Genomic DNA, 24,424 nt, shown 5'->3' with positions numbered 1-24,424 from the left:
GATGAAAACCAGTATACGGAACAGACCTCTGACTCAGAAAGTATTTACAAAAACAACACAGAACCTCCTACAAAGAAAAGGAAAAAGAAGAAAAAGCCAGCTGATGTCAAAAAAGCTGAAGATAATTACGCAATCACGACTACAAATAGCTGCTCTTCTTCACTGCTAGAGACCTCCACTATCTTAGCACCATCAGAATCCAAAGAGTATTTCAACAAAGCTCCGGATCCACCCACAACTTCAGTGAAAGTTCTACATAACAAGTTTACAAAAGTTTTAATCCGTGGACTACCACTTGACTTCAAAACAGAGGATATTTCCATTGAATTAGGGAAATTAAACATCGAAGCCCACAACGTAATACAGTTTAAAAGAAGAGTGGGCGGGACCTACAGGCTCCTCCCACTTTTTCTCACAATCCTTAGAGTAACGGAGAATCACCAGCAAATTTTCACCATCACAGACATGCAGCGGATTCCAGTCCGAGTAGAACGTTTTCGTGGCGGTCGGGGACCGCTGCAGTGTTTTAATTGTCAGGAATATGGCCACGCTCAACGGACATGCAATGCACCTCCCAGATGAGTGAAATGCGCTGATAACCACCGATCCTTCGATTGTCGTAAGGATAGACTCACACCACCAAAGTGCTGCAACTGTGGAGAAATTCACACCGCAAACTACACGGGATGCAAAGCCCGCCCCAGCAGGAAGGGCCCTTGTGCTGTTCCTTCCACACCAGCTAAATTGGCTCACAGACTTGTATCACTAGTGAAAGAGCTGAAAGACCTACTAAAAAATGAAGAAGTGATTCGTCTTTTGCAAAGGATCCTAGGGTAGACCGCTCTAGTTCAGTGACATTTTATTTCTCATTTCCGGATTTTTCATTCCAACATTGAACTCTAAATTCTAGACTTTCAATATATATCTTAATTAAACGTGTGCCAGTTAAATGTAGAAATTTAATATTTATCAATTTCTGTTTATACTTATTCATGTCAACCTATGTATATGTAATACAAATTATGTTTAGATTTAAATATGTCAACAGGTGTCAATTTAGATTCGATATTCAAATGCTATATTTACTATATTTATTTTTGTCAACCTACGTATATATATTTCCAATTATGTTTATATTTATATGTGTCAATTTAGATCCGATATTCAAATGTTATATTAATTATATTTATCTATGTCAACCTATATATATATATATGTATGTGTATGTATGTGTATATGTATGTGTATGTATGTGTATATGTATATGTATGTGTGTGTATGTGTGTATATATATGTATATATGTATGTATATATATATATATGTATGTATGTGTGTATATATGTATATATGTATATATATATATATATTTCAAATCATGTTTATATTTATATGTGTCAATTTTAGTTTCGATATTCAAATGTTTATTTACCCAAGCAAAGTGCTTGTAATTTTGTATTAGCTACCACATCGACTGCTAAATTCAAAATGTTATCACTTTAAACTTATGTAAATTTCTAGATGTATGGGATAGGGGCCGCTGCGCGGCCCAGGTGCCCAATTTTTTATAAATAAAGTAAGTAAAGTCGTGGTAGTCCGCATAAGCTTTTTCAAATCACAGCGTATGTTTCTGCCTAAAATTGTAGTTTAAATACCATTTTACTACCACTGGAGAAAATCATCTTCGAAAGGTTTATAAGTTGGCAGGTATGTAGATTGGGTAGGAAGTTTACCAGATTGTCTGATTCAGCTGCCAGTCGGAGATTTATTTAATTTGATTTAAGAATTTTTTTAAGAATTCGCCTGGATTCAAATTATCCTCCTTACGCAAATTACGTAAAATGATGCTCTTTGCGCAATCGGTTGTTATTTTTTAAGTAACACAAGATCGGAAGAAAAAATATTTTAAAAAAAACATTGAACATATTCTGACATTAAACGTAATGTAGTTTTTTTTTTTTTATGTTTTAATTTCACGCTCGTTCCTCACTATTTACACCATTTATGTATTATGTATATTCATTGATTTTTCAATTGGTTTAATTTTTAAACTTATGCATTTTTTAAAGCAATTAATTTTTTTATTAGTCGAATTTTCTGGTAAAATTGAAATGCTTAAACTTATTAACTCTTATTTTAAAAGGCAATAAAACTTTTACTCGAAATAGAAATAGTTCATGTTATCTATAACGCAGACATTTTGAACGATTTGACTGATCCATTAGAATTTCCTTATGACTCTTTGTTCATGTTGATGTTGTGTATTCTTATGTGTAGATTAATTTAATCGATAATATTTAGTTTAAAGAACTTACTTAGCTAATATATACGTTAGCAACAACATTTTTCTTTTTTTTTCCCTTTAAAGATTTTTTTGGGGGGGTTGTAACGTTTTTATTTAATTTACAGTTTTATTTTTCGTAAATATTATAGGAAATAAATAAACAAATAAAATAAAATAAATAGGTAATAAGTTGTAACGTGTCTTTTTTTAATTTTTTATTCATTTATTTTTTTCAATGGCGAAGAGCAAGTTCTGGGCTAAAGAGAATAGAAGGGTTGGTTCACTCCTTTGAAGAAACTCTCGCCGCTCCAATCCTCCGATTTTCTCTAGTGACGTCACTTTGGCGCAAAGCTCGCACTTTTACTTCAAGAACAGAGCGTTCGGCCTTAGAAGCTCTAACTAATATTGGAGCATTTCTTTTTGTGACATATTCTAAGACATTCGTTATTTTCTATAATGACTTTCCTCAGTTTTTGCCATGAATTTACAAAATTTTAAAACTATTAACGAAATTCCAGTTTGCGCGATTGCAACTTGTAAAAATTCTGATGGAAAAACAAAAGGAAAAAATATAATTTTCCGCGTGTTCTTTAAAGTAAATGAACAACTATGTAAAGAATGGATTCCGAAATGACGCAGTTAATATAAAACAGCAATATGTTTTTTCTATCATTAAGAACTTTTATAAAAATTCGTTATCTAAATAGAAACCGCCTCGTTACTTCAAAAAGAAAGGCATGTGAAAAAAATTAAAAAATGGATAAAGTCAAAGAAAATTAAAACGTAAGTAAAAAGTGTAAATAAAATATATAGTGTACAGTTGAAATTCTCCTAATTTCATAACTTATTTTTTTAATGTAGCTATTCTAAATATTTACGATTCTTTTAAAAATTATATTCTCTTGAATTTAAATATCTATATGACCTATATCTATATACGCTTGATAATATCCTGAAAGACTAAAATCTTCAAACGAAATTGGCTGCTTTGGAAAGGGTTAATGCATACTTCTTGGTTTCAAAAATCTGAATTTATTTTTTCACCTCTACAAATACAAAAATTTATCTGTAACCTCACTTGAATGAAAAACTCCTTTTACCCATATTTTATCTGGAAAATACTTCAATTACTCACAAAATGTACACTAAATTAAATTTACAAAACAAAAAATCATTCATTAAAACATAAACTTAGCTACAACTAGAAGCAATTTTCCGAAAAGTGTTGAAAATTGACAGCCTTGTGTATGTAAAAAAGTGTATACAAACATATCCCGATTCGAATGTGTTAAGAATTTATATTAGTAAGAAACAATAATCGTTTGTATTTGGATATTAGTATGTAAATCTATAAATATAATTCTCATCCTTGTAGGGAACGTAAAAGACGCAGATTCTTATGCGACTGGAATTTTAATGAATTTTACCTGTTCTTGAAAGTTTAGCGTATATCTTGCTCAGAGATACGTAATTACTATTTGAGTCCTGGCTGGTTGTAGTTTTTATTCATAGCGAGATATAATTATGTAGATGACTATCGAGGTAGTCGTAAAAAAATAATGATTAAATTGTTATGTATACATTACTGCATTTTAGAAATGTTAAACATGAAAATACTATTCGTCAGTAAACTTGTTTCTTCACTCTTCTAGGTAGTTATGCAATTCAATTACATGTTTGATTTATTAATAAGTTGTGGTTTTTTAGATAGGTTGCAGTTCAAATTTCTTAATCACAGAGACGTTTTTAAGGATGGGTCCAGGACTCCGGGTTCTGATAGGGCCCCCGAAAAGTCTAAACTCTCACTGCATTAATGGTCTTTTTTTTTTCTTTTTTTTTTTTTAAATTCTAACTCCAACTATTCCTGATCCAACTTTTTTTAAAGTTTTATTCGGAGCTGGAGCCCTCTGAAGCCCATAATACTCTTTTTTTCTTTTCTTTTTTTTACATTGTCGGTCGAATTGGTACCTCCCGCAGAGTTATTACTCAATGAAAATGGATTCAAGGGATAGAGCATTCTCCTCCGAATGAGGTGGACCTTGTTCGAATCCCAGTGATGGCTGGCAGATATGAATTCCACACTTGGCTCACACCGACCACTGTGCTGGCTTAAAATATCCTCAGTGGTAGATGGATCATGTGTTACAGTCTCCTTGCTGTCAGACTAACCGTAGGAGGCTTTCGTGGTTTTCCTGTCCATGTAGCTCAAATGTGGGTTAGTTCCAGCTAAACGCCCTCCACGAAGGGCAGAAATTTCTTCCAATACTTGATCCTGGAGTTCTCGTCTTCTGCATTGGGTTCAAAATGACAAGGCTACGGAGTTGAACGTTAGTAGTCGTAAACTCAAAATTGAGGCAGTTTTTCAACGGCGATTATAAAAAATTAAAAAAAACTAATAATCAAATTGCATTTTCTTGTATTCTTTCTAACTCCTTGCATATTTTCTTCACGCCTTTATGATTTCATGTTTCTTAGTCTTATAGATTTTGAACAGCAAAGCAAAATGTAACGTAAAGAAAAAAAATTGAAAAAAAAGTTCGCAAAAAAATCATTTAAAATTGCAAATAACATATACATATATTCAAAATTTATATTAAAAGAAGGAAAGAAAAATTATTAGGACAATTAAGCATAAATGACACGCATAAAATGGGGGAAAACAATTATCTCGATGACATTGACATTGAAGACATCCAAACATTGACATTTCATTTCGAATTTTTTTGTCACTCATGATAGTTAATGGTCGTAGGGAACGTTCTTTCTCCTGACCAAAATTAATAAAAAATGAATTAAGAAATAGTATGACTCAAAAAAATATTGAGTCATTTATTTGTCAATTATGAGCATTGAATATGATGTCTTACAGGAAATTGATTTTGATGATGTGATAGAAGACTTCGCTTCTCAAAAAGCGCGAAAAGTATTGTTACCTTAAATTTTCAATAAAAATATTGTATATAAGCTTTTATAAGTATTTTATATGTTTTTTACTCTTAAAATAAAATAAATTTTAAAAATTTTTCAAAATTAAGTTTTTTTTTCTCTAAATTTACTCATAAAGTGCCCCCAAATAAAGACAGACCCGGGCCCCTGTGAACATAAAAATGACTGTGGTTAATTTAAAAAAAAAAAAAAATTAAAGTAGTGTTTACGATAATTTTAAACATATTAACGGACATCTGGAAGTCATTGTGATTATGATGCTTAAGACCAAATGATATTGTTTTTAATTTAGAGTTTCTTTTTTTTTAAATATTTAACTTTTATATTCAACTCAGATTTATTTTTTGTTTATGTATTTTATTGTGACCGTGATATATTTTTCTTTGTGAACCTGACAACTTCGATTGTTGTTGTTGTTGTTGACGTATGCCTGTCTGTTTAGTCAGAGGGCGTGCGATTGTTCTTGTTTTCCAGTGGCGTCATCTATGGCCAAGAATTCGATTTCTGCCACACCATACGCCACACCCGTTTATAGGGCGGACTCATTTATACATCCATGCATTCATCCACAGATCGTAATTTTAACTGAATCAGAGAACTATCGCTCTCCAATCCAGTACCCCCAGAGGTATTGATTTGTTATGGGAACATGGAGGACTTTTGCGACTCGACAGATTTAACGTGCATCAGTCACTTTACTACACGGGGAATCTTCGGCCGACGGGGTTCGAACCCAAGAACTATCGGACATAGGCCCAGCGCCATACCGACCAGGCTATCCCGGCCGATTCACTACATTCATATATAGATTGTTTATGTTCCTCATGACTTCGTGCCTGTCTTTGTGTTAATTAAGAAGTATTTAGTGATTGAATTGAAATCTTTCTGAAAGAATATAAAATATGTCTCCTAAGAGAATTGATTCTTGATGGGCTTGGCTTATTCGAAACAGAATGGAAATAAAAGTTGCTAACGTAAACAAAAGCCACGGTTCAATAACCAATCAGGATCGAGATACGATACCCACACTACGTCACTCGCAGGCATCCCATTAAATTTTATGTAAAGCAAACTCAAAAAATAAAGTTAAATATTCATTTACGTTGCGTCATAACGAGTTAGAATAGAGGCCCCACAGATTATTGTTGGCATTGTCTCAGTTTTTGATTTTCAGGCCCTGCTATAAATAGATCTTAACTAATCATTTATTGTGATTATGGGAATTTCCTGTTAATTCATCTCGAATTATTTCATTAATTCCTTTGTTCTTAAAAGAGAACAGAACACTTGATAGACCCTATCTTTTTATTTAACTTGAACCGCTATTTTTTTCAATAATACGTTAAATGAAATCCGATTGTATGATTATTTATTACCAAATCATTCGATTTTTTTTCCAGGCACTCAGTCATTTAACTATTACAATTATATGTAAGTTTTTGTCTTGCCAGTTCATTCAGAACAACTTTGCTTGCAGTGCGATCTATTCAGAAAGTAAACACAAATGTCACTTTTTAAACGCTATATGTAGTTGCATCTTGTTTCCAACTGAGATAACAATTCAAAGAAAAATATGAATCATAAAATAAAATAATAAAATAAGTCTGAAAAATATAAAACTGGTTTATTTTTTCTAGTAGAAGCGCATTTTTTGAAATATTTATTACATTTTATTGTTTTTTTCTTTCTTCCTTTTTTTTTCGCTAGTTTGTTTATGTCAGAAAATGATGAAAATTTCATTTGGTGATAAAGTTTATATGCTTCATTTACGAAACAATTGTAAAATGTCCTGATGAGAGGTACAGAGCTTTAAACATTCTAACTTGTCGGAAAGTGATCGAAATATTTCGATTAAAGATAAATTCTGTTCGGTAATAAAGGCCTCAATAAGTGCTTTTCTTTTTAAGAATTGTATTGTAAGATAAGAATATTTTCTCCTTCAAAATTCACAAATTTTCCTCTTTTAGCACAGTAAGTAACAATATACCTGTTTTGGGAACATGTCCATTAATAAAAAGTAGTAGCTTAATTATTACAGTCTCAACATTTATTATGAAGTTCTCCACAATATATTATTAATAATGCGTGTATATTTATACAGATCTGAAATCAGTCAATGTGATTTGTTTACCTGTTAATCAACATTAGGTGGTAGCTAATAAAAGAAAGTATCCACTTTGTTTCAACACAAATGTTCTATCCCTTTTTTCTTAATGGCATTTTTTTTTTCTTCGTTGCAGCAATATGTTGTTACGTATCTTGGCAGGGAATGAGTAATACAACAGAATTTAATAATAGAAATAAATTTCTTTGTTTTAATAAAAATTTAGCTGAACTATTTGATAAAATATTTAAAAGCGGTGCATTATGTTAGAAATGTTTTCGTCAAAAATAAGGCCTCACAAAATAATTTATTACTCCTTGTCGTCGCATGTGTATTGATATTGATAATGATTCAAAAGTCAAAATAATTCAATCAGCTTTCAATAAATTTAATAAAATTATTTAATAATTTAATGAAATATTTGAAAGTGATGAATTCTGTTAGAAATGTTTTCGTCAAAGAAAAGGCATCTCAAAAAAATTTATTTCTCCTAGTCGTTGCATGCGTATCGATATTGATAATAATTCGAAAGTCAAAATAATTCCATCGGCTTTCAACACTTTCATTTTTGTGTTTCCATCTTCTCAACCACGCCCCAAATTGAACAAATGATAGTCCAAACTGACACAAACAAATCTGACGTCATTACATACGAGTTGAGAGTAGGAAAAGCAGCGTTTCGATCTCTGCAGTCACTGCTTTTTGCCGCCGAATCTCTTCCCACAACCCACATTTTTGGGCGGAAGAATCGATTAGAGTCGGGTGCCGGCAGGTACCACAACTAGTTTGCATACTGTTGGTAAAAATAATCACTTATTTGATATTTAATAAGCATATTTCTATCTACGATGTGGAAATTTTATTCATATTATTTTAAGTAAAGTAAAAATGTGCCTCTGAGTTGATTTAGCTTAACTATTATTTTTGTTAACTTTAGTCTTGTAATTCTGAATTGTAAGCTTAGTATCAAACGTTACATGAAATTTTTATAGCTTAGTAGAATTCAGAAAAGTGCAATTGTTTTTTTTATGTATATATATGTTTGTTTATATTGTTTTTGAGTAATCGATGTGGTAACTTCATCTGATTACTTATACGTGCTTGTGCTAATGTATGTTCATTTATTAGAACATTCTTTTGCGATGTTAAGTTGATAAGAAAAATGATTATCGTACATATTTTGTCAACAAAATCTCAATTTTAATCCTAATTGTATTTTTAATCTTTTAATTCCGCAGTCTCTTAATTCCACAAGCAAACATTTGTCATAAACTACTGACAACTGTATATTTCCCAACATACTATCAAGTTAGAATTTAATCTTACATTTTTCTTACTAAAACTTTTCAGGAATTCATTAATGATACTTATTATTTTTTTTAAGTGTTTATCAATTGCTCTTGGTTGAATAGTAATTTATAGAGTAAAACTTGGTTTACTAAATTAAGTTTGTGTTTTTATGATCTTTTGTTTACAAATAAGTGAATATTTTCTTAAAAATTGCAGACACAAATGGCTATCAAAATGAAGAAATCATGTTTTTTGGGTTTTATCAGCAAGTTAATTCTGAATTAAATGACCTGCTCTTATTTAAAAGGGTATTTTTACTAAAATTTTATTATTAAAAATTTTAATAAAAATTAAGCAAATTAAAATTGGCATCAAGTGTCATTTTTTGAGGTAGTCATCTTGATTTCTATCAAAACATTTGAACATTAAAATTAAAACAAAGAATGTATCTTTGTCTAGAAAAATTAATTTAACTTGCTATACTAATTTTACTTTTGAAAAATATTTATGAGCTTATTTTCTATACATTATAGTATGAGTACAGGCAAACAACTAATTTTGGCTGAAAGTTATTAACATTTAGAAAAAGGTATTATATGTGCTAAAAATAAAAAATTATAGTAGCAGAGGTTTTTAAATATTAAAATAATGGCTTAAAGTAACACGATTATGCCTTTAAAGAAAACTAGAATGAAATATTCAAGATCATTCTATGACTGAGACTACCCTTCACATTTTAAGTAAAAATTCCTAGTCATCTTAGTAACAAAATTTCATTCCTGCACTTGCTAAAGATGACATCCAAAATATATTTGCATTTAAAATTAATCCTGATTTAAATGTGTAAAAATCAAATCCTCTGAATTAACTTTCTGTGTTAGATGAGCTTTAAATTGGTCTATGTATTTATTTTTAGAATATAAAAGAAAAATTTTAACTTCTGTCATAGGATTTCTGTCATTTAATTTTTATTTTATAATTCATGTAAATTTTGCATGTTTTTAAATTGTATTTTTGTAGTTTGCTTTCAAAGATATAAGCAGACGTAGATAAAATAAAAACCTTTCTGCAAATGCGAAACTTTAATTAAAAACATTCTTTAAGAAATTTATTGGCTCATGTAACTAGTTTCAACCCTTTAATTTTTTGTGTAAATAAAATCTTTCTTTTCTTCTATTCAGGAACTGAAGGCAGCAAGCCCTGCAGTTATGGCTGAAGCTCATGTTGCTGTTGCTTTTAGTTTCGCCATTACTCATGAAGGAGTTAACATTAATTATGATAAAGAAGTTTTAAGCCTTGTTTGGAACAGTGGAGTTAGATCATGGAAGAAAAGATTTGCCCGCTTTATGGTAAGTTACTTTAAATGAAGGATAAATCACCTCAAAATTTTTTGAAATATCTATAATAGCATTATCTTATGTAATACTTATACCTTAATATTTTTCATTTTCTGAGTAATATTGAAGAATTTTTATTAATGTCTAGGAAGCCCTTATCCAAAGGTAATTAGTTTGTAACCAATCTCCATAAAGTTGTATATGAAATATATTTAGTTAAAATTCAAATAATAAATAAAAAAACATTTGGCAGAAAATGTATTTTAATATTTTTATAAAGTGCAAAAAAGCATTTTCATATAAATTTCATAAATGGAAATTGTTTTAAAATATGTTATTTTTGGTCCATGATATTTCAAGCCCGTTGTCGCTTTGTTCCCGTTACTAATTCAATTTGTCGATTTTGATATTGATGTATTATATTTATGTGCATCATCTTTATTATTACAGTGGTTGTGCTTTAACAGTCCTAAATATATAATTTTTTTTTTTTTTTTTTGGTTTAATAAATTATTTATTTATTATTTCCAGTGACAGAAGAATTTTAAATGGTCATTAAGTGTGGAATTAAATCACCAAATTATTAAGAATATTTACGATAGATCCCCCACAATTTTCTGATGAATTAGCAAACTAAGTCTCAGTGGAAACTATTTTTTTATATTCCATTATCTATGTAATTATGATATTTATTTTGTAATTATGTATTATGATTATGAAGTTTGGTATACAAATTGATACTGTGATCTCTGGAAACATTTTAAGTAATTCTTACCTTTAAAAAACTGTTTGAAAATGGGCTAAATGTTGGCAACCAAAACTTAATAGAATGGAAATAAGGATCATTACAATTAACATTGAAGTGTTTCCCATATTTGATTTTATGAATTTTGAGAGAATAATATTTTTTATTTATGTTAGTGATATTTAAAATTATAATTGTTTAAGTTGTAGTGTGCCAACTGCATTAAATTTTAATGTTAATTTTAACATATTACATTTGAAAAATGTGAAGAGGTAAATAGCTATGGTTGAGAGACAGCACTGAAAATATAGAAGCTAAAGAACTCAACAATCCACAGTGGTTGTTTGAGTCCACCCAGCTTAAGATCAATGAGTGACAACTTAAGTGAGAAATAAATGTAACTTGTGCAATACTGACCACATTGCCGCAATCGTGACTTTGGTCATAAAATTGTGAAGCCTTAAACTCTGACCCTAATAGACTGTTGCAAGAACTCTTTTCTTTTTAAATTATAACAACTTTAAGTTATTAGTTAAACTGGAACTCTAATTTTTTTGTTGTCAAGTGCTTAATAAACAGAATTATAAGAAAATATGTATATTGTATAAATTTTTTAAAAAAAAATAATATGGTACAATATGTATTTGTCAAAATAAAAATTTCATTTATTGCCGAAGTAGTTAAGGTGTACTTTTAATTATAATACTTTTGAAGGAAATGAAGTTTAGTCCATTAACTAGTTCATCTTACCGTTTCAGCTTCTTGAGATTATTAATTTCCTGATATTGTTATATGTTTAATAAACTCTGATATTAATGTATTTCAGAATAATATTCATTGTGGCATCTATCCGGCATCAATATCTAGTCTTTTTATCCTGACTACTCTTATGGTCTCTCTATTCTTGGCCAATGTTGATGCATCATTTGGTGGAATCACTTACCTGGAAAAGTATATTCCTGGGTAAATATAAGATTTTTTCTTCTTCTTTCAAATATAAAGTATTGCTGTTGGTTTTATAATTAATTGTAAGTCTGTTTCTAATATGTTCCCAAACTAATACTGTAAATTTCTGAATATAAGCCCATCCGTGCATAAGACGAAGGGCGCGCTTTTTATTTGGAAATTGTCCCGACATTCAAAACTTGTATACAAGTCGAGGTGAAAAGAATGAGGTCTGCTATACGGGGAAATAAAAAATTTTCCCCCACTAGAAGTAATAGATGCATAGTGGGTAAAAACATAGACCTTCCGAATTCGTAATTGGAAGATTAAAAAAAAAATTCTTTCAAATTGTCCTATTTACATGTTACTTTTTCAATTTTTATATTTCAGAATTCTGTTTTCAACTATTATTTTATATGTATGTTTAATGATATTTATTGACTATCGCAAATGCTCAACAGAAGGAGAAGTATTTCTATTCACAATGTCCTCCTGGGATTTTTCGAAATTGTCGGATCCGAAAATTAGCTGACTCATCTTTAGCTTTCGAAAATTTTCTAAAAATAATCCGATTATATTTGAAAATATACGGTATATGCAAATTGTCAGAGCCTGGGCTACATTGAGATAGAAATCGGTCAGTTTTGTACTGGGGGAGGGGGTATGAATCATATTTTAGTTTATGTCCCACATATGGATTTTAAGTCTGCTTTGGTTTTTATATCATTCATCTTTCACATAAAATTCATTTTATACATAAATTAATTAAAGAGTAATTATTCAAATGACTCTTTATTTGTTCTAAATAAACCAAACAAAATAAACTACTTACTTCTAGTTAAGTATTTTATTGTATTTTTCTATTTTTTCAGAGATTCTTTTGCTCCCTTTACTATAAAACTGGCTGCCTGTGTGGCTTACAGTTTTTGTTTATGGATTACAATTATTCTAATGCTGCGATACACCCTCAAACTTCTTCTTATGTATAAAGGATGGATGTTTGAAGGTCGACATGGGAGAAAAACGTCTTTGAAAACCTACATTTGGGCTGTAAGTGTACTTTTTTATCTTACCACTCATTGAATTTTTCCTTTGTAGGTTATAAAAATTGAAAAATATCTATTATATTAGACTAAAAACATGCTTAAAATTTTAGTTGTCCAGTATATTTTTTGTTCTGAGTAAAATTAAAAAATTTGTCATGATTTGGATATATTTTTGGCTGAGTATTTTGTCATAGTTTAAATGATATATCTACAAATTTATTTAATTACTTTTTACAATTGATGTCAAGCTCCTTCAATAATTTTAAAAATGGTGCTATCGAATGTTCGTCTTCTGAAATAAAACTTTCTAAATGTAGTGCATTGTTTATTGTGACTTATCCATAAGAGTATAAAGAAAATGTTTAGATTGAATACTCCCTTGCCCAGTAGCAAAACTATATTCCAATGCAAACTAAGAAAAAACCATTGCAGTATATGAGTTAAGTAATCATCCACAACTGCATATAGTTCTGTTTTATTTTGTTATAAAATTATACATATATATTTTCAAAAACAATATGATTACTTTTAAAAGCTAAAAATGTCAGACAGAAATTTGATTCGTGCTATCTTTAACGATGTATGTAGAATTTTTGAAAAAAAAAAATTCTATTTTCATAGTCATACTGAAATCCTAGACTTAAGGACATATTTTGATAAATAAGAACATTCATTCTTGGAAAAAGAAGCAACTATATGGCATTGCAAGACCATTTGTTTTGATTGGACCTCTAAAAATGATGCATCTTATGCTGACATACCCTGAAAAAATTCCAATGCGAGATAAAAAAAAAAAAAAAAAATTTATTTACTTTCTTTCATTGTAGATGAAAATCTTCTGCAAGAAACATTTATTATTCTTTTTTCAGTTTCTTTAAATGCAAGCAGAAAGGCGTATATTTGTTATAATTTTTAATAAATCTTATTACTTGTTAGTTGATTATTCAATAAGTTTTGTTTTCCTCATTTTACATGATTTAAAACAAGCAAAAAGAAGGCTGTGCAATGCTGTTTCAAGAGTTGGCGATGTCGATATTTGTCTCTCCATAGTGATTGTTTCTTTCTTAACTTGCAACCGAGTATAGTATAGCATGGAAACAGATGCCACAAATTTATTTTGACCTTGCAGGCAAAAATTAACCTAACATTAATAAATTAACGAAAATGTTGTCAAAATTAAGTAAACTGTAAAAAATTTATCTGTATAAACAACTTACTTTCCCTCACTAAACTCTGCAGCTGAATTTTAGATTTTTCCTTGGTGCGGCAGGTCGCTACAAAGGCTTTTACTACTGAACTGCCATATATTTGAAGTGCATACTAATGATGTTTTTGTTTTATAAACCAACACTATTAATTTTTTTCTTTTTTAAATTAATGGACAATCAATTTAATTAGTTTTGATAAATTTTCAAATAGTTTTTATCAATTTTTAGCTATATTTTTTTAAAATATTCACCTCTAAGAATAATTTCAATTCAGAATGTACCGTTAATGGAGGTGCACAACCTCTATTAGGAGAGGTAAAAAAAAATTATTCAAGCTTTTTAGTGCCTCTGTGAATTCAATTTTTATGTTAATCTTCTTTTGAATTTGTCATTATTCATTTTTAATTTAATAGGAAAAATATTAAACTAAAACAAGAAATTAAGCAAACAAGTATACAATTGTAACTTTTACATTTATGTACAAAGTTAATGTTTAATATTTTTGAAAGTAAAAAATATTTGCTGTTTTGCACATGCTTGATTTCTTTGCGCAATAAAATAAACAGTTTGTTCTTAGAAAATTAAACTGAAGTTGCTATTTTTTCTTGCATTAATTTAAATAAATCTTTGTACTATGTATATTCTAAACATGTTTTTGTAAAAAAAAAAATTTGAAATGGCAAAAGATTTATATCTTTAGACATTTAAATTGTTACCACTGCATTTAGGAACTAGATGAAATATTTTTATGCAATTTATGTAGTTTTTTTATTATTATTATTTATTGGCAAGTAAGTGGATAACACACATTTACCATTTAAGACCAAATCTGCCCCCTGCTTAAGGTGAATAAATTCTAAGGTGATTTATATTCCTTCGGCACTACTTCAATTGAACTATTGTTACTATAAATGTATTATTATTATGCTTATTTATTGTTAAATTTGTTTGATGAATATTAACTGTTCAAAATGTAATCCTTGCAGGGTTTGGTGAGAACACTGACCATGAAAAGAAGTCCCATGTTATATTCATTTCAGAGTTCTCTTCCTCGATTACCACTCCCATCTCTTGAGGGCACAATGAAACGAGTATGACTTTCCTATACATACTAAATGCACTTGAAATTAAAAAAGAAAAATGCACTACTTTTTGCTATCTAGATTAATTGTGTGTTTGCTTATGTTATCATTTATTCGTTTATTAAACTCAGTTTTTTATTGTAGACTTTGCATTACTAAAAAAAACTGTAATGGAACAAATTAACAAATAAAGCAATTACAGTATTTTATCTGTTTAAGACAGCCGGAAAATATTTATCTAACTACAATTATTTTCTGTCACGATTAAGTAATCATAGTAATTAGTTCTGTGGTAAATATATTATATATAGAATTTATTAGAATTTCGAATAGAGTATAATTATATAGAATATTAAGAATTTTTATTTTTCCATTGCATAAACAACTTTGTATCATATATTTTAAAATTACCTTAAGTAAAACCTCATTTTGGAAGCAAACACATTATAATTTATAATTAAAACTCTTGTTTCTTATTTTAAAACTTGTTTCTGTCAATGGGACAGTAATGGCAATAAACTTGAAAAACACCATTTTTAAAAAAAAAAAATTTAAGATATATGTGTTTAAAAATTTTGCTATGTAATAATTTAACATGATGGGTTTTGTTTGTTTTAAATTTCAAAATACCGGTTGTACATTTCATCTAAATTGTATATGGCTTAGAAATGGGCAGAAATTGTCCTTTGTAGCATTTTTTAAATGATACACACTTTCATTTTTTATATATCTTGTGCTTGTGATCATTAAAATGTTTCGTCCAAATAGCTCAGTAAAATTTCAGTTAACTTTTAACTCTGGTAAAAGTTTTATTCTTGATCTTATTATCCCCTATATTTTTAAATATTTCTAAAATTAGGAGATATCAATAAATAATTAAAATTGCACATTTTTATAATAATTGTTCTATTTCCAAAATTGTTCTATTTATTTTTTGTTTGTTTTTTTAGTTAATAATAATTTGTTCTATAAAAGTATCTTCTTAATCTTAGATGATTAAACGTAAAATCAGTGTTTTCTGTTATTAATTATTTAACCCATTCCTTATTTTTATCTTCTATATTAGTGCCAAAAAAAGAAACATACTTTTGATTAATTAACAAATTCTATATTTTATTAACAAATTTTTATTTCACTTAATTTTGTTTTTTATAATTTAGTTCTTGTAATTATTTTTCTATAGTACCTAACTACTGTACGGCCATTATTAGACGATGATAAATACCACAAAATGGAGGAAATGGCCATGGAGTTTAAAACAGGTGTTGGTAAAAAACTTCAGCGCTATTTGTGGTTGAAATCTTGGTGGGCATCTAATTATGTAAGTATATTCTTAGAATTTAGAGAGATTTTAAAATTAGATTATGATTCTGAGAATCAAATAATTTGATAGCATAATTTTCTATGTTTAAGCATGATCTGCTATAAGTAGCCACAGAACTTTATTCTGTAAAATTTTAGTTTTGTGATTTTTAGTTGGAAAAGATATTATGTAAGCAGCTCTTTAATGTTATTACATATTAAAGCTAATTTTCTGATTCCACTATTGCAGTTAGTTAAGGTATGTAACTGGATGACAATCTGTAATTTTGATAAAAATTTCAATTTTTTTTCTTATTATTATTCATATTTAAACGTAAGTTTATTAGCTTTCCAAAACCTTTTAAAATTTTTATCTCCGATTTTTAGAAATGAATTAACTGTTGTTTCTCCGTATGCTGCCAGATGAAATCGATACAAGAAGTAAACTCACAAAAATGAAGAAAATATGCTTCTTGTTTCACTTTGAGTATTTAAGCAATTATTTATTTTAATGAATTATATTTTTAAGACCAATAAAATTCATTTTAAGAAATTATTTTTTAAATAATTTTTGAATTTTTTTTGCTCAAAATTTTCTTACATTTCAGAATTTTCTTGTATAATTTTAGCAATATTTTGAACTAAAAATTAAGGTCTATTTTTTTATGAAGCTTTAAATGAATATATTAGAATTTTTCTTTAAAAATTCAATGTTGAACAATGTATGTATTTAGTTTTATTTCATTCCATTTTCTTCTTTTTTTTTTTTTTTTTAATTTAAGATTTTTAGTTTAGAACACGGGTAATTACATTATTCATCTGGAGAGAAATTTATTTTGAAATTTCAGGATTAAAATTTGTTAAGGAGCTGTGAGTGTGACATGAAACATTTGTAGTTAAACTCAAATTACCCCTTATTTTGAAAGATATTTTGTAAGTTTTTAAACTTTACTTTAAATTTATAATTTGAGGATTTCTGCTTACCAAATTTAAATTAACCTTTATATTAATTGAAATTACAAATATTAATTGAACCTTAAAAAGAAAAAAAGTTCTTGAAACCAGTTGGATACATACCTCAATCAAGTTTGAAAACAAAATTGCTGGACATGTTATTCCATTTAGCTTTCCAATTTTATTTTTTCACAAAAGAATCCTTTAATTTTCTTAAAGTTTGGAGGCAATTTTGACCTTAATTTTTATATTTTGGACCTCCAACCATGTAAAAAACAGTCTGCTAAATGTTCTGACATAGGAAATTTAGAGCAACAGTGAGGGAAAGTGACAAATAAAAGGAGCAGAGAAGAAGACTGAACTTTTTTAGATTAATTTACAGTAAATGAAACAGAATATTTTGAAATAAAAAGTTCGAACCAACCGTCAAAGAATGATTAAACAAAACTATAGCTGAGAAACAACAAAAAATATATGCTGTTTTTTCAGTCTCTCAAACTTAAAAATAAAATAAACACATAAATAAAAATTAAATTTACAATAATGAGCAATGTAAATAATTGTATAGATTTTTTGGGAGGAAAAAGAATGTCTTACAATCTAAATTAGAATTTTTTTTTTTGCTGTTTTTTTGATGACTTTTTTTTATTATTAAGAGAGTTCTTTTAGGCGCAGTAAAGACATTTTTTTCATCTAAATAACTCTGAAAATTATTAATTGAAGTCTAATTTTAGCCTAGGTTGAATTTTTACTGCAGAATTATTAATCGCTATCACTTGTAAAGCAAAATAAATTGAATTTATGTATTTATAACTTAAGTCATTATGTACATAGAAATAACAATGCCAAACTTAAAATGTCTTGATTAATCACATTATTGATATTTTTATTAATGCTTGCTGAAAAGCATGTTGTAAACATTTCATTCAATTAAGCATAATTATATCTGGTTAATAATTCATGAAAAAAAAAATTTTTTTTTTTTTTTTTGTGTTTGACTGGGGTGTATGATAATTACTCAGTAATTAAATTAATTGCTTATTGAATAGGTAACTGACTGGTGGGAAGATTATGTTTACTTAAGCGGTAGATCGCCATTGCTGGTGTACAGTAACTGTTATGGTTTGGTAAGTATTTAATTTGGTCTACAATAAATATCAAAATTATATTTGTTAAATCAAATTACTTCTAGTGCTTTATATTTGAGTGCTTTATTTTGAGACTAAATAAATTTTGTTATGTGCTCAGATTTTAAAAAAATATTAAGCTTCTATTTTAAATATGCATAAAATACAGTCGACAATGGATATAATAATCCCTATGAGCTAAATTAAAATGGACGTAAAATGCATTTAAATAAACTTATGAAAGAATAATAATTATTGCATATGATTTTCTTCTGCAAAACAAAAGTCAAAATTCTTTATCTTGCATTTGATTTGTTACAGGCAAGTCAGCATAATATGCTCCATTTTTAGTGGTCTGATCAAATCTAGTGTTCTTGCAATGCCATACAATTGTTTCTTTTTCAAGAACAAATGTTAAAAAAAAAAAAAATGCTATAACCTTTTCTTTTTTTTTTCTATGATATATGCCATAAAAGATAGCACAAATTAAGTTTCTGCTTAATGTTTTCAAGTTTCAAAAGCTTTGATATTGTTTTAAAAACCTATTTGTATAGTTCGAAAACTAAATGAAACTGAACTATATGCAGTTGCGGATGATTACTTAAGTCATACAATGGTCTTTTCTTAACTTGCAATGAAGTATAATCTGAAACATATAAATTCCCTTTATTACTTAATTTAACTTGTTGTGAAGTTGAGTACATTATCAATTAATTCAATTTATAAATCATATAGTTATGATTTATCAATTGAAGACAAAGGTATGAATTTATTTATATTATAAATTTTGTCATGTTAAACTCTTAGTCTTCTAGTGCTAAAGTGTTAGTTTTAATTTGATGTTTCTGAAAATATTCTTTTTTTATGATTTTATACATAGACAATATTTTTGTAGAAGCATTGCATGTAAACAACATAGAGTTAATAATTTTTATCAAGCAAGACTGATTTCTTTGTTTAAACCTTAATCTCAATTTAATATGTATTGCCACATTTTTAGTCTCAATTTAATTATTAAATATGTATTTTAAAATCATTGCCTGGGGAAAAAAATCGAAGTTTTTCTCATAATTGCAATCTGTAAACTTTTACCAACTCTCATAATGGTGTGTCTTTAAAAATTTCTGCTTATGAAGTTTAAAATGAGGCTTTATAAAGTTATTATTTCATATTTACATTACATTTTGTTTTAAATTTGAGAAGAAATTATTTTCTTATTTCTAAACTTACAATGAAATATAAACCTTTCTCAGTATATACATTGATTATTTATTTATTTCAAATGGCAGAGGTAATTGACATGAAAAAGCAAAAACATAATAATCCGGCATACATTGATTATAAAAAAAGACATACCAATTATTTTTTCTTTTGTTATTTTTTTCCTTTAAATTCATCAAACATACATTGATAGAAAATTTATTTAATATTAAAAACTAATTTAACAATTTTCAAATAGAATTTTTTTTGTTTTGTTTATTTACATGAATTTTAAAAAATTTCTGTTTAATTTTGTATTTGAAATACACCATCAAAATAAAATTTGTAAGCATAGCTTTATAAATAGAATTTATCATTTTAAACAACTCCACACTCATTTATGTACACAAAACACTTTCAGGTAACGCAAAATATATTTTGTTTTGCCTTATTACAAACTTTATTGCTATGAAAATTCACTAAGTTATGAGGTTTTAAAATTCGGAAAAACTTATTCTAGTAGAATTTATTGTAAGAAAGTAAATTATGAGTTACATGTATAAAACTTACAAATTAAATAACTGTTGTGCACAATTTCAGAAGTTGCCTATCAATTAATTTACAATTTTTAATCCGGATCACAGATGTGTTAGTTAAGAATATCTTTTAATGCGCATGTTTACAAATATAGCAAATGTATTATTAACTTTAGACATAGTAAAATGTTGAAGAATTCTATCAATTCTAACTTTGACTGATAAAGGTTTTCAAAAAAACAAAAAAAAATGTTTAATGTAAACCATGTTCATTGCTACAACTGTATATTCATACACTTTGCAAATACAACTGTGTCCAAACTTCAGCGGTCTGTAATTTTATAAATTTATATTGCAACTAATAATCTCCTAATTCTAAGCAAATTGAAGAACGATATATATATATATATATATATTAATTTTAATAGGGCTAATAAGCTCATAATATTTACATGTTGTTGTTTTTTAATAAAGTGTTTTTTATGTTTTTGTGAAATATTAAAACAGAAAATGAACCTTTATCTTGCCAGTATGATCACAAATTTTTTGTTGGTCGTGTTTTTGTAATATATATTAATTAATATAGTATTTTATTGTGTTATTATTTTTTTTACGATTAGAATTTCATTTTAATTAAAGGACTATGTTCCCCTTCCGACAACCTCACAATCTGCAAGAGCTGCCAATTTCATTCATGCTGCAATGACTTTTAGGAAACTCCTTAACACTCAAACACTAAAGCCTGTAAGCAATTCTTTAAATTACTCTAATTTCCATGTTTCATTTTTGTATCCTGTTTTTGTCTCACTTCTTTTGTTTTTAGGTCACTGTACAAAATTTTATTCCTTTGTGTGCCTGGCAATATGAAAGGATGTTTAATACTACTCGAGTACCTGACCCAGAGAAAGGTAAAATATCTATCTATATATATAAATGAATGTCACTCTGTGTGTGTCCTTTATAAACTCCTAAAGCATCCGAACGAAACAGGTGAAATTCGGCATACAAATAGTTTGGATCACCAGGAAGGTCACTATCGACAAAAGAACATTCTATGACGAACCGTTCGAGTGGGATACGCAAAAAGCAAAATGAAATTTTCTGATCTGCTGGGCAGTAGCCATTGTTTTAGATTTAACTACAGACAATTCAATTTTTTAAATATTTTAAAGATAATATTAATAATATTTGCTAGCTTATAGCTCTATTTGATCAAAAACAGTTTATTGTGTATATTTTAATATTTAATTATTTTTTATTTGCTATGTCAGATAAATTCAACACAACACAAACCTGGTAGAATTTTCGGACTATGAGATATTTTTAAAGTTATCTGTTACCAGATGTTTATTGTAATTTTTTTAAAAGGTGTTTCCATAAAAGTTGTTTAAAATAGTTTAAAATTATTGACCAGTGCTGATTGTGCTCCAGAAAAAGTCAGGATTTCCAGAATTTTTGCTAACAGTGATCCGGAAGTTTCCGGACATAGAAGGTCCAGAAGTTTTAAAAAATCATTGATCACAGAAGTTTCCGAAAATCAAATTTTCAAAGGTGGAACTTAAAATCACAGTTTATTTTATTTGTTTGTAAGGGCGAGCCAGAAAGATACTTTATAAGCTTACATTCATGATTAATATTAATTTTTTATCATCATTAGTTGTTATAATCATAAACTCAAGAAAGAAAGACATATTTGTAAATTTTAATTACTTCTCCAGATCATGATAGGTATGTATAAATAGTATAAGTATGAGTAAAATTTTAAATATATTTTAAGTAAACTAAGAAATATTGAGGAAAAGGAAACAGACCTTGTTTAAATTTTTTTCTGATTTTTCAATTTAAACTGTTTTTATGTTTTTTTAACTCAAGAAATTTTCCGGAATTTTGACTTGGGCTCACAATCACCCCTGATTGACGCCAATGAAGCTTAATTTAGGTAATATATGCATATTAAAATAAAATAAGCTATGCCTATTGAAAAGTATTCTTAACAGCATTATTAAATGAGCTCGATTTTCAGAGTTTATTGTTGAAAGAGGATTAAAAAACGTCACCTTTATAATCTGAATATAATATCAGACGTGAGTCTGACTCAATTACTTTAGACAATCAAGGTCCAACAGTATTTGACTCTATACAGTTTTTAGACTTGAATTTTTTTAATTGTTAAATAGTCATTCATGACATTTTAATTGCATATTTTATACAATATACTTAAATATGTCATGTTCATGAAGTTTTTTTTTTTCAATTGGACAGTTTTTAAAAAAAAAAATAAAAAAAATTTCTGCTTACTATTTATATATACATTTCTTTTCTTTTTTTTTATTTTTTAGATAGGGTTGTTCATCTGTCTGATTCTCAACACTTGGCTGTCTACAATAGAGGACGTTTTTACAAGTTAATGTTATATAATAAAAACCGCCTTTTGAAACCTGCTGAAATTCAGTGGTATATATTTTTTCTCTTATTTTAGAATAATTTAATTTATTACATTTGTTTTATTTGTTATATATGAGTTACCAAAGGTTGAAGTGAAGTGGCAATAATGCTCCCTTTTATAATCAATTTTGACACTAGCATTCTCCAAACTACAATTAAAGTTATTCTATGCCTTTAAGTACACTATAAAGTTAACCTAAAAACTGTTCTCAGCAATCTCAAAGTAAAATTAATAAGAATAATTTTTAATTTTAATAATTTATATTTAAGGAGATATATATTAAATTATACGAGATATATGCTGAGGAGCTTGCATTTTTCAGAAAAATATCTCTGAAATTATTATTTACAAAACCAGCCCTGGACCTTTCTTTCATAGATGTTGCTGATCAAATTTAGGTGCTGGAGGGAGACCGGTCCTGTAGTTGTTAGAGTTTACTTTTTAATCCTGTAACTGCAAATCTATTTGGTCAATATTTACAAAAAATTTTCCATCTCCAATATATAGCTGGGAAAAAAAATTTTTTTGTTGTGTGAGAAAGTACTACATCTAATACGACTCTACATCCTATTACAAATTGAGTTCAGAATCATCAGTTAAATATTTAAAAAAAGGAAATGCTACAAAACCTTCAATGTTTTCCGAAGATTTCTCCTTTAATAGTTAAAGCTAAAAATTCTCAATTTTATTTCAGGCATTCAAATAAGTCTAGATGCATTTCCCTTTTAACTTGTTTCATACTAGCTAAATACCTGTTCTACCAGGTAGGAAAAAAAAATTCAACAATCTATAAATCAATATTATTTAACACCACAAAATCCTGCACCAATTATATGTAAGATAATTCAAATTTTTTGTATTTTATTATTTGTAATGTCTACCAGTGATTTTATGTTATTAGATTAAGTAAAACAAGGTTTTAAAAGTTCAATTCACTAAAATAAAGATTGATTATAGTCTATATCATTTAAAAAATGATGCTGTTGCTCAACACCCACCCATGATAGTCAAAATTTACTTCAAACGAGCAATTTTGTCTGTTAATTTTGCTTCTTATAACTTAACTTTTTTTTAACTAGCACTGATTTCAAATGGAAACATATTTCGGAAGTGTTACTATAAATAAAATAAACACATGGTTTCTTAAGAAGTACTAATATATGAAATATTAACTCCTGGTTTCAGATGAAATACTATCTTTTAAAATACTAATTCATCGATGTAACACTCACATACTATACATGGTGATCCCTGAGCTTTCCTGTTATAACAATTATAAAATAGTTATTAAATGAATTATTATGAACTTTTTTGATTAAGCAGAGTTGTAAATTGGCAAACATCCCTAGTGTCATCTTTTATATAATTGTAGTTAAGCAATTAATATGTTGGGGCATTTTTTTTTTTTTTTTTAATTATACGCTCACCTTTTATGATATATGAAATTAACAAGCAATCATTACCCAAATTTGTTAGCTTAATGTGGCTCGCAATCAAAGCCATATCAATTCAGTTTTCTTGCCTAACTCTTAAAATGATTTGTTGCTAAAAATTGTTTCATAAAAGCTAATTTTCAAATTTTTTAAACCTTTAGGCAATTGCAACAAATTTTAGAAGATCAGAGTGTGCCTTATCCTGGAGAAAACCACCTTGCTGCACTCACAGCTAACAACAGGTTAGTTATTTTTAGTTTTTATTATTAGATTAACTTTTTTACAATGAAAATTATAAAAAAGGAAAATTCTTTTATTACAATAATTACTTGCTTTTACTGTTACTGATTTTTGATTAATTAGTAATTTGTTATTAGTTTACGATCAAAAAATTCAGTTTATAATTTTTGATGGGTGATTTAAATGTTTATTTCAATTAAT

The 24,424-nt window shown here is 27.8% G+C and overlaps 1 protein-coding gene across 8 annotated transcripts in view; it reads left to right on the top strand.

Moving 5' to 3' along the window:
• Positions 1 to 24,424, top strand: part of LOC107443419 (carnitine O-palmitoyltransferase 1, muscle isoform) — an 83,953-nt gene that overhangs the window by 39,250 nt on the left and 20,279 nt on the right. For 3 of the 8 annotated variants that reach the window (XM_071180722.2, XM_071180721.2, XM_087149789.1), the window contains exons 2-11: positions 9,804 to 9,971; positions 11,531 to 11,667; positions 12,522 to 12,699; positions 14,890 to 14,994; positions 16,169 to 16,306; positions 18,291 to 18,368; positions 20,744 to 20,848; positions 20,928 to 21,012; positions 22,444 to 22,558; positions 24,145 to 24,225. In XM_071180722.2, the coding sequence (XP_071036823.1) occupies positions 9,831 to 9,971; positions 11,531 to 11,667; positions 12,522 to 12,699; positions 14,890 to 14,994; positions 16,169 to 16,306; positions 18,291 to 18,368; positions 20,744 to 20,848; positions 20,928 to 21,012; positions 22,444 to 22,558; positions 24,145 to 24,225 (1,163 nt within the window). In that variant the 5' untranslated portion in view covers positions 9,804 to 9,830. Of the gene's footprint in view, positions 1 to 7,975; positions 8,132 to 8,161; positions 8,287 to 8,616; positions 8,641 to 9,033; positions 9,212 to 9,803; positions 9,972 to 11,530; positions 11,668 to 12,521; positions 12,700 to 14,889; positions 14,995 to 16,168; positions 16,307 to 18,290; positions 18,369 to 20,743; positions 20,849 to 20,927; positions 21,013 to 22,443; positions 22,559 to 24,144; positions 24,226 to 24,424 lie in introns of those variants that run through there. The other 5 variants (XM_043050231.3, XM_043050232.3, XM_043050233.3 and 2 more) reach the window with 5 other exon arrangements.

The sequence above is a fragment of the Parasteatoda tepidariorum genome, chromosome 8 (assembly GCF_982258835.1).
Source record: "Parasteatoda tepidariorum strain Cologne lab strain chromosome 8, Ptep-v5.0, whole genome shotgun sequence".
NCBI classification, from domain to species: Eukaryota; Metazoa; Arthropoda; class Arachnida; order Araneae; family Theridiidae; genus Parasteatoda; species Parasteatoda tepidariorum.
The sequence above is the reverse complement of the archived record's forward strand: the minus strand, read 5'-3'. Positions and strand labels throughout refer to the sequence as shown.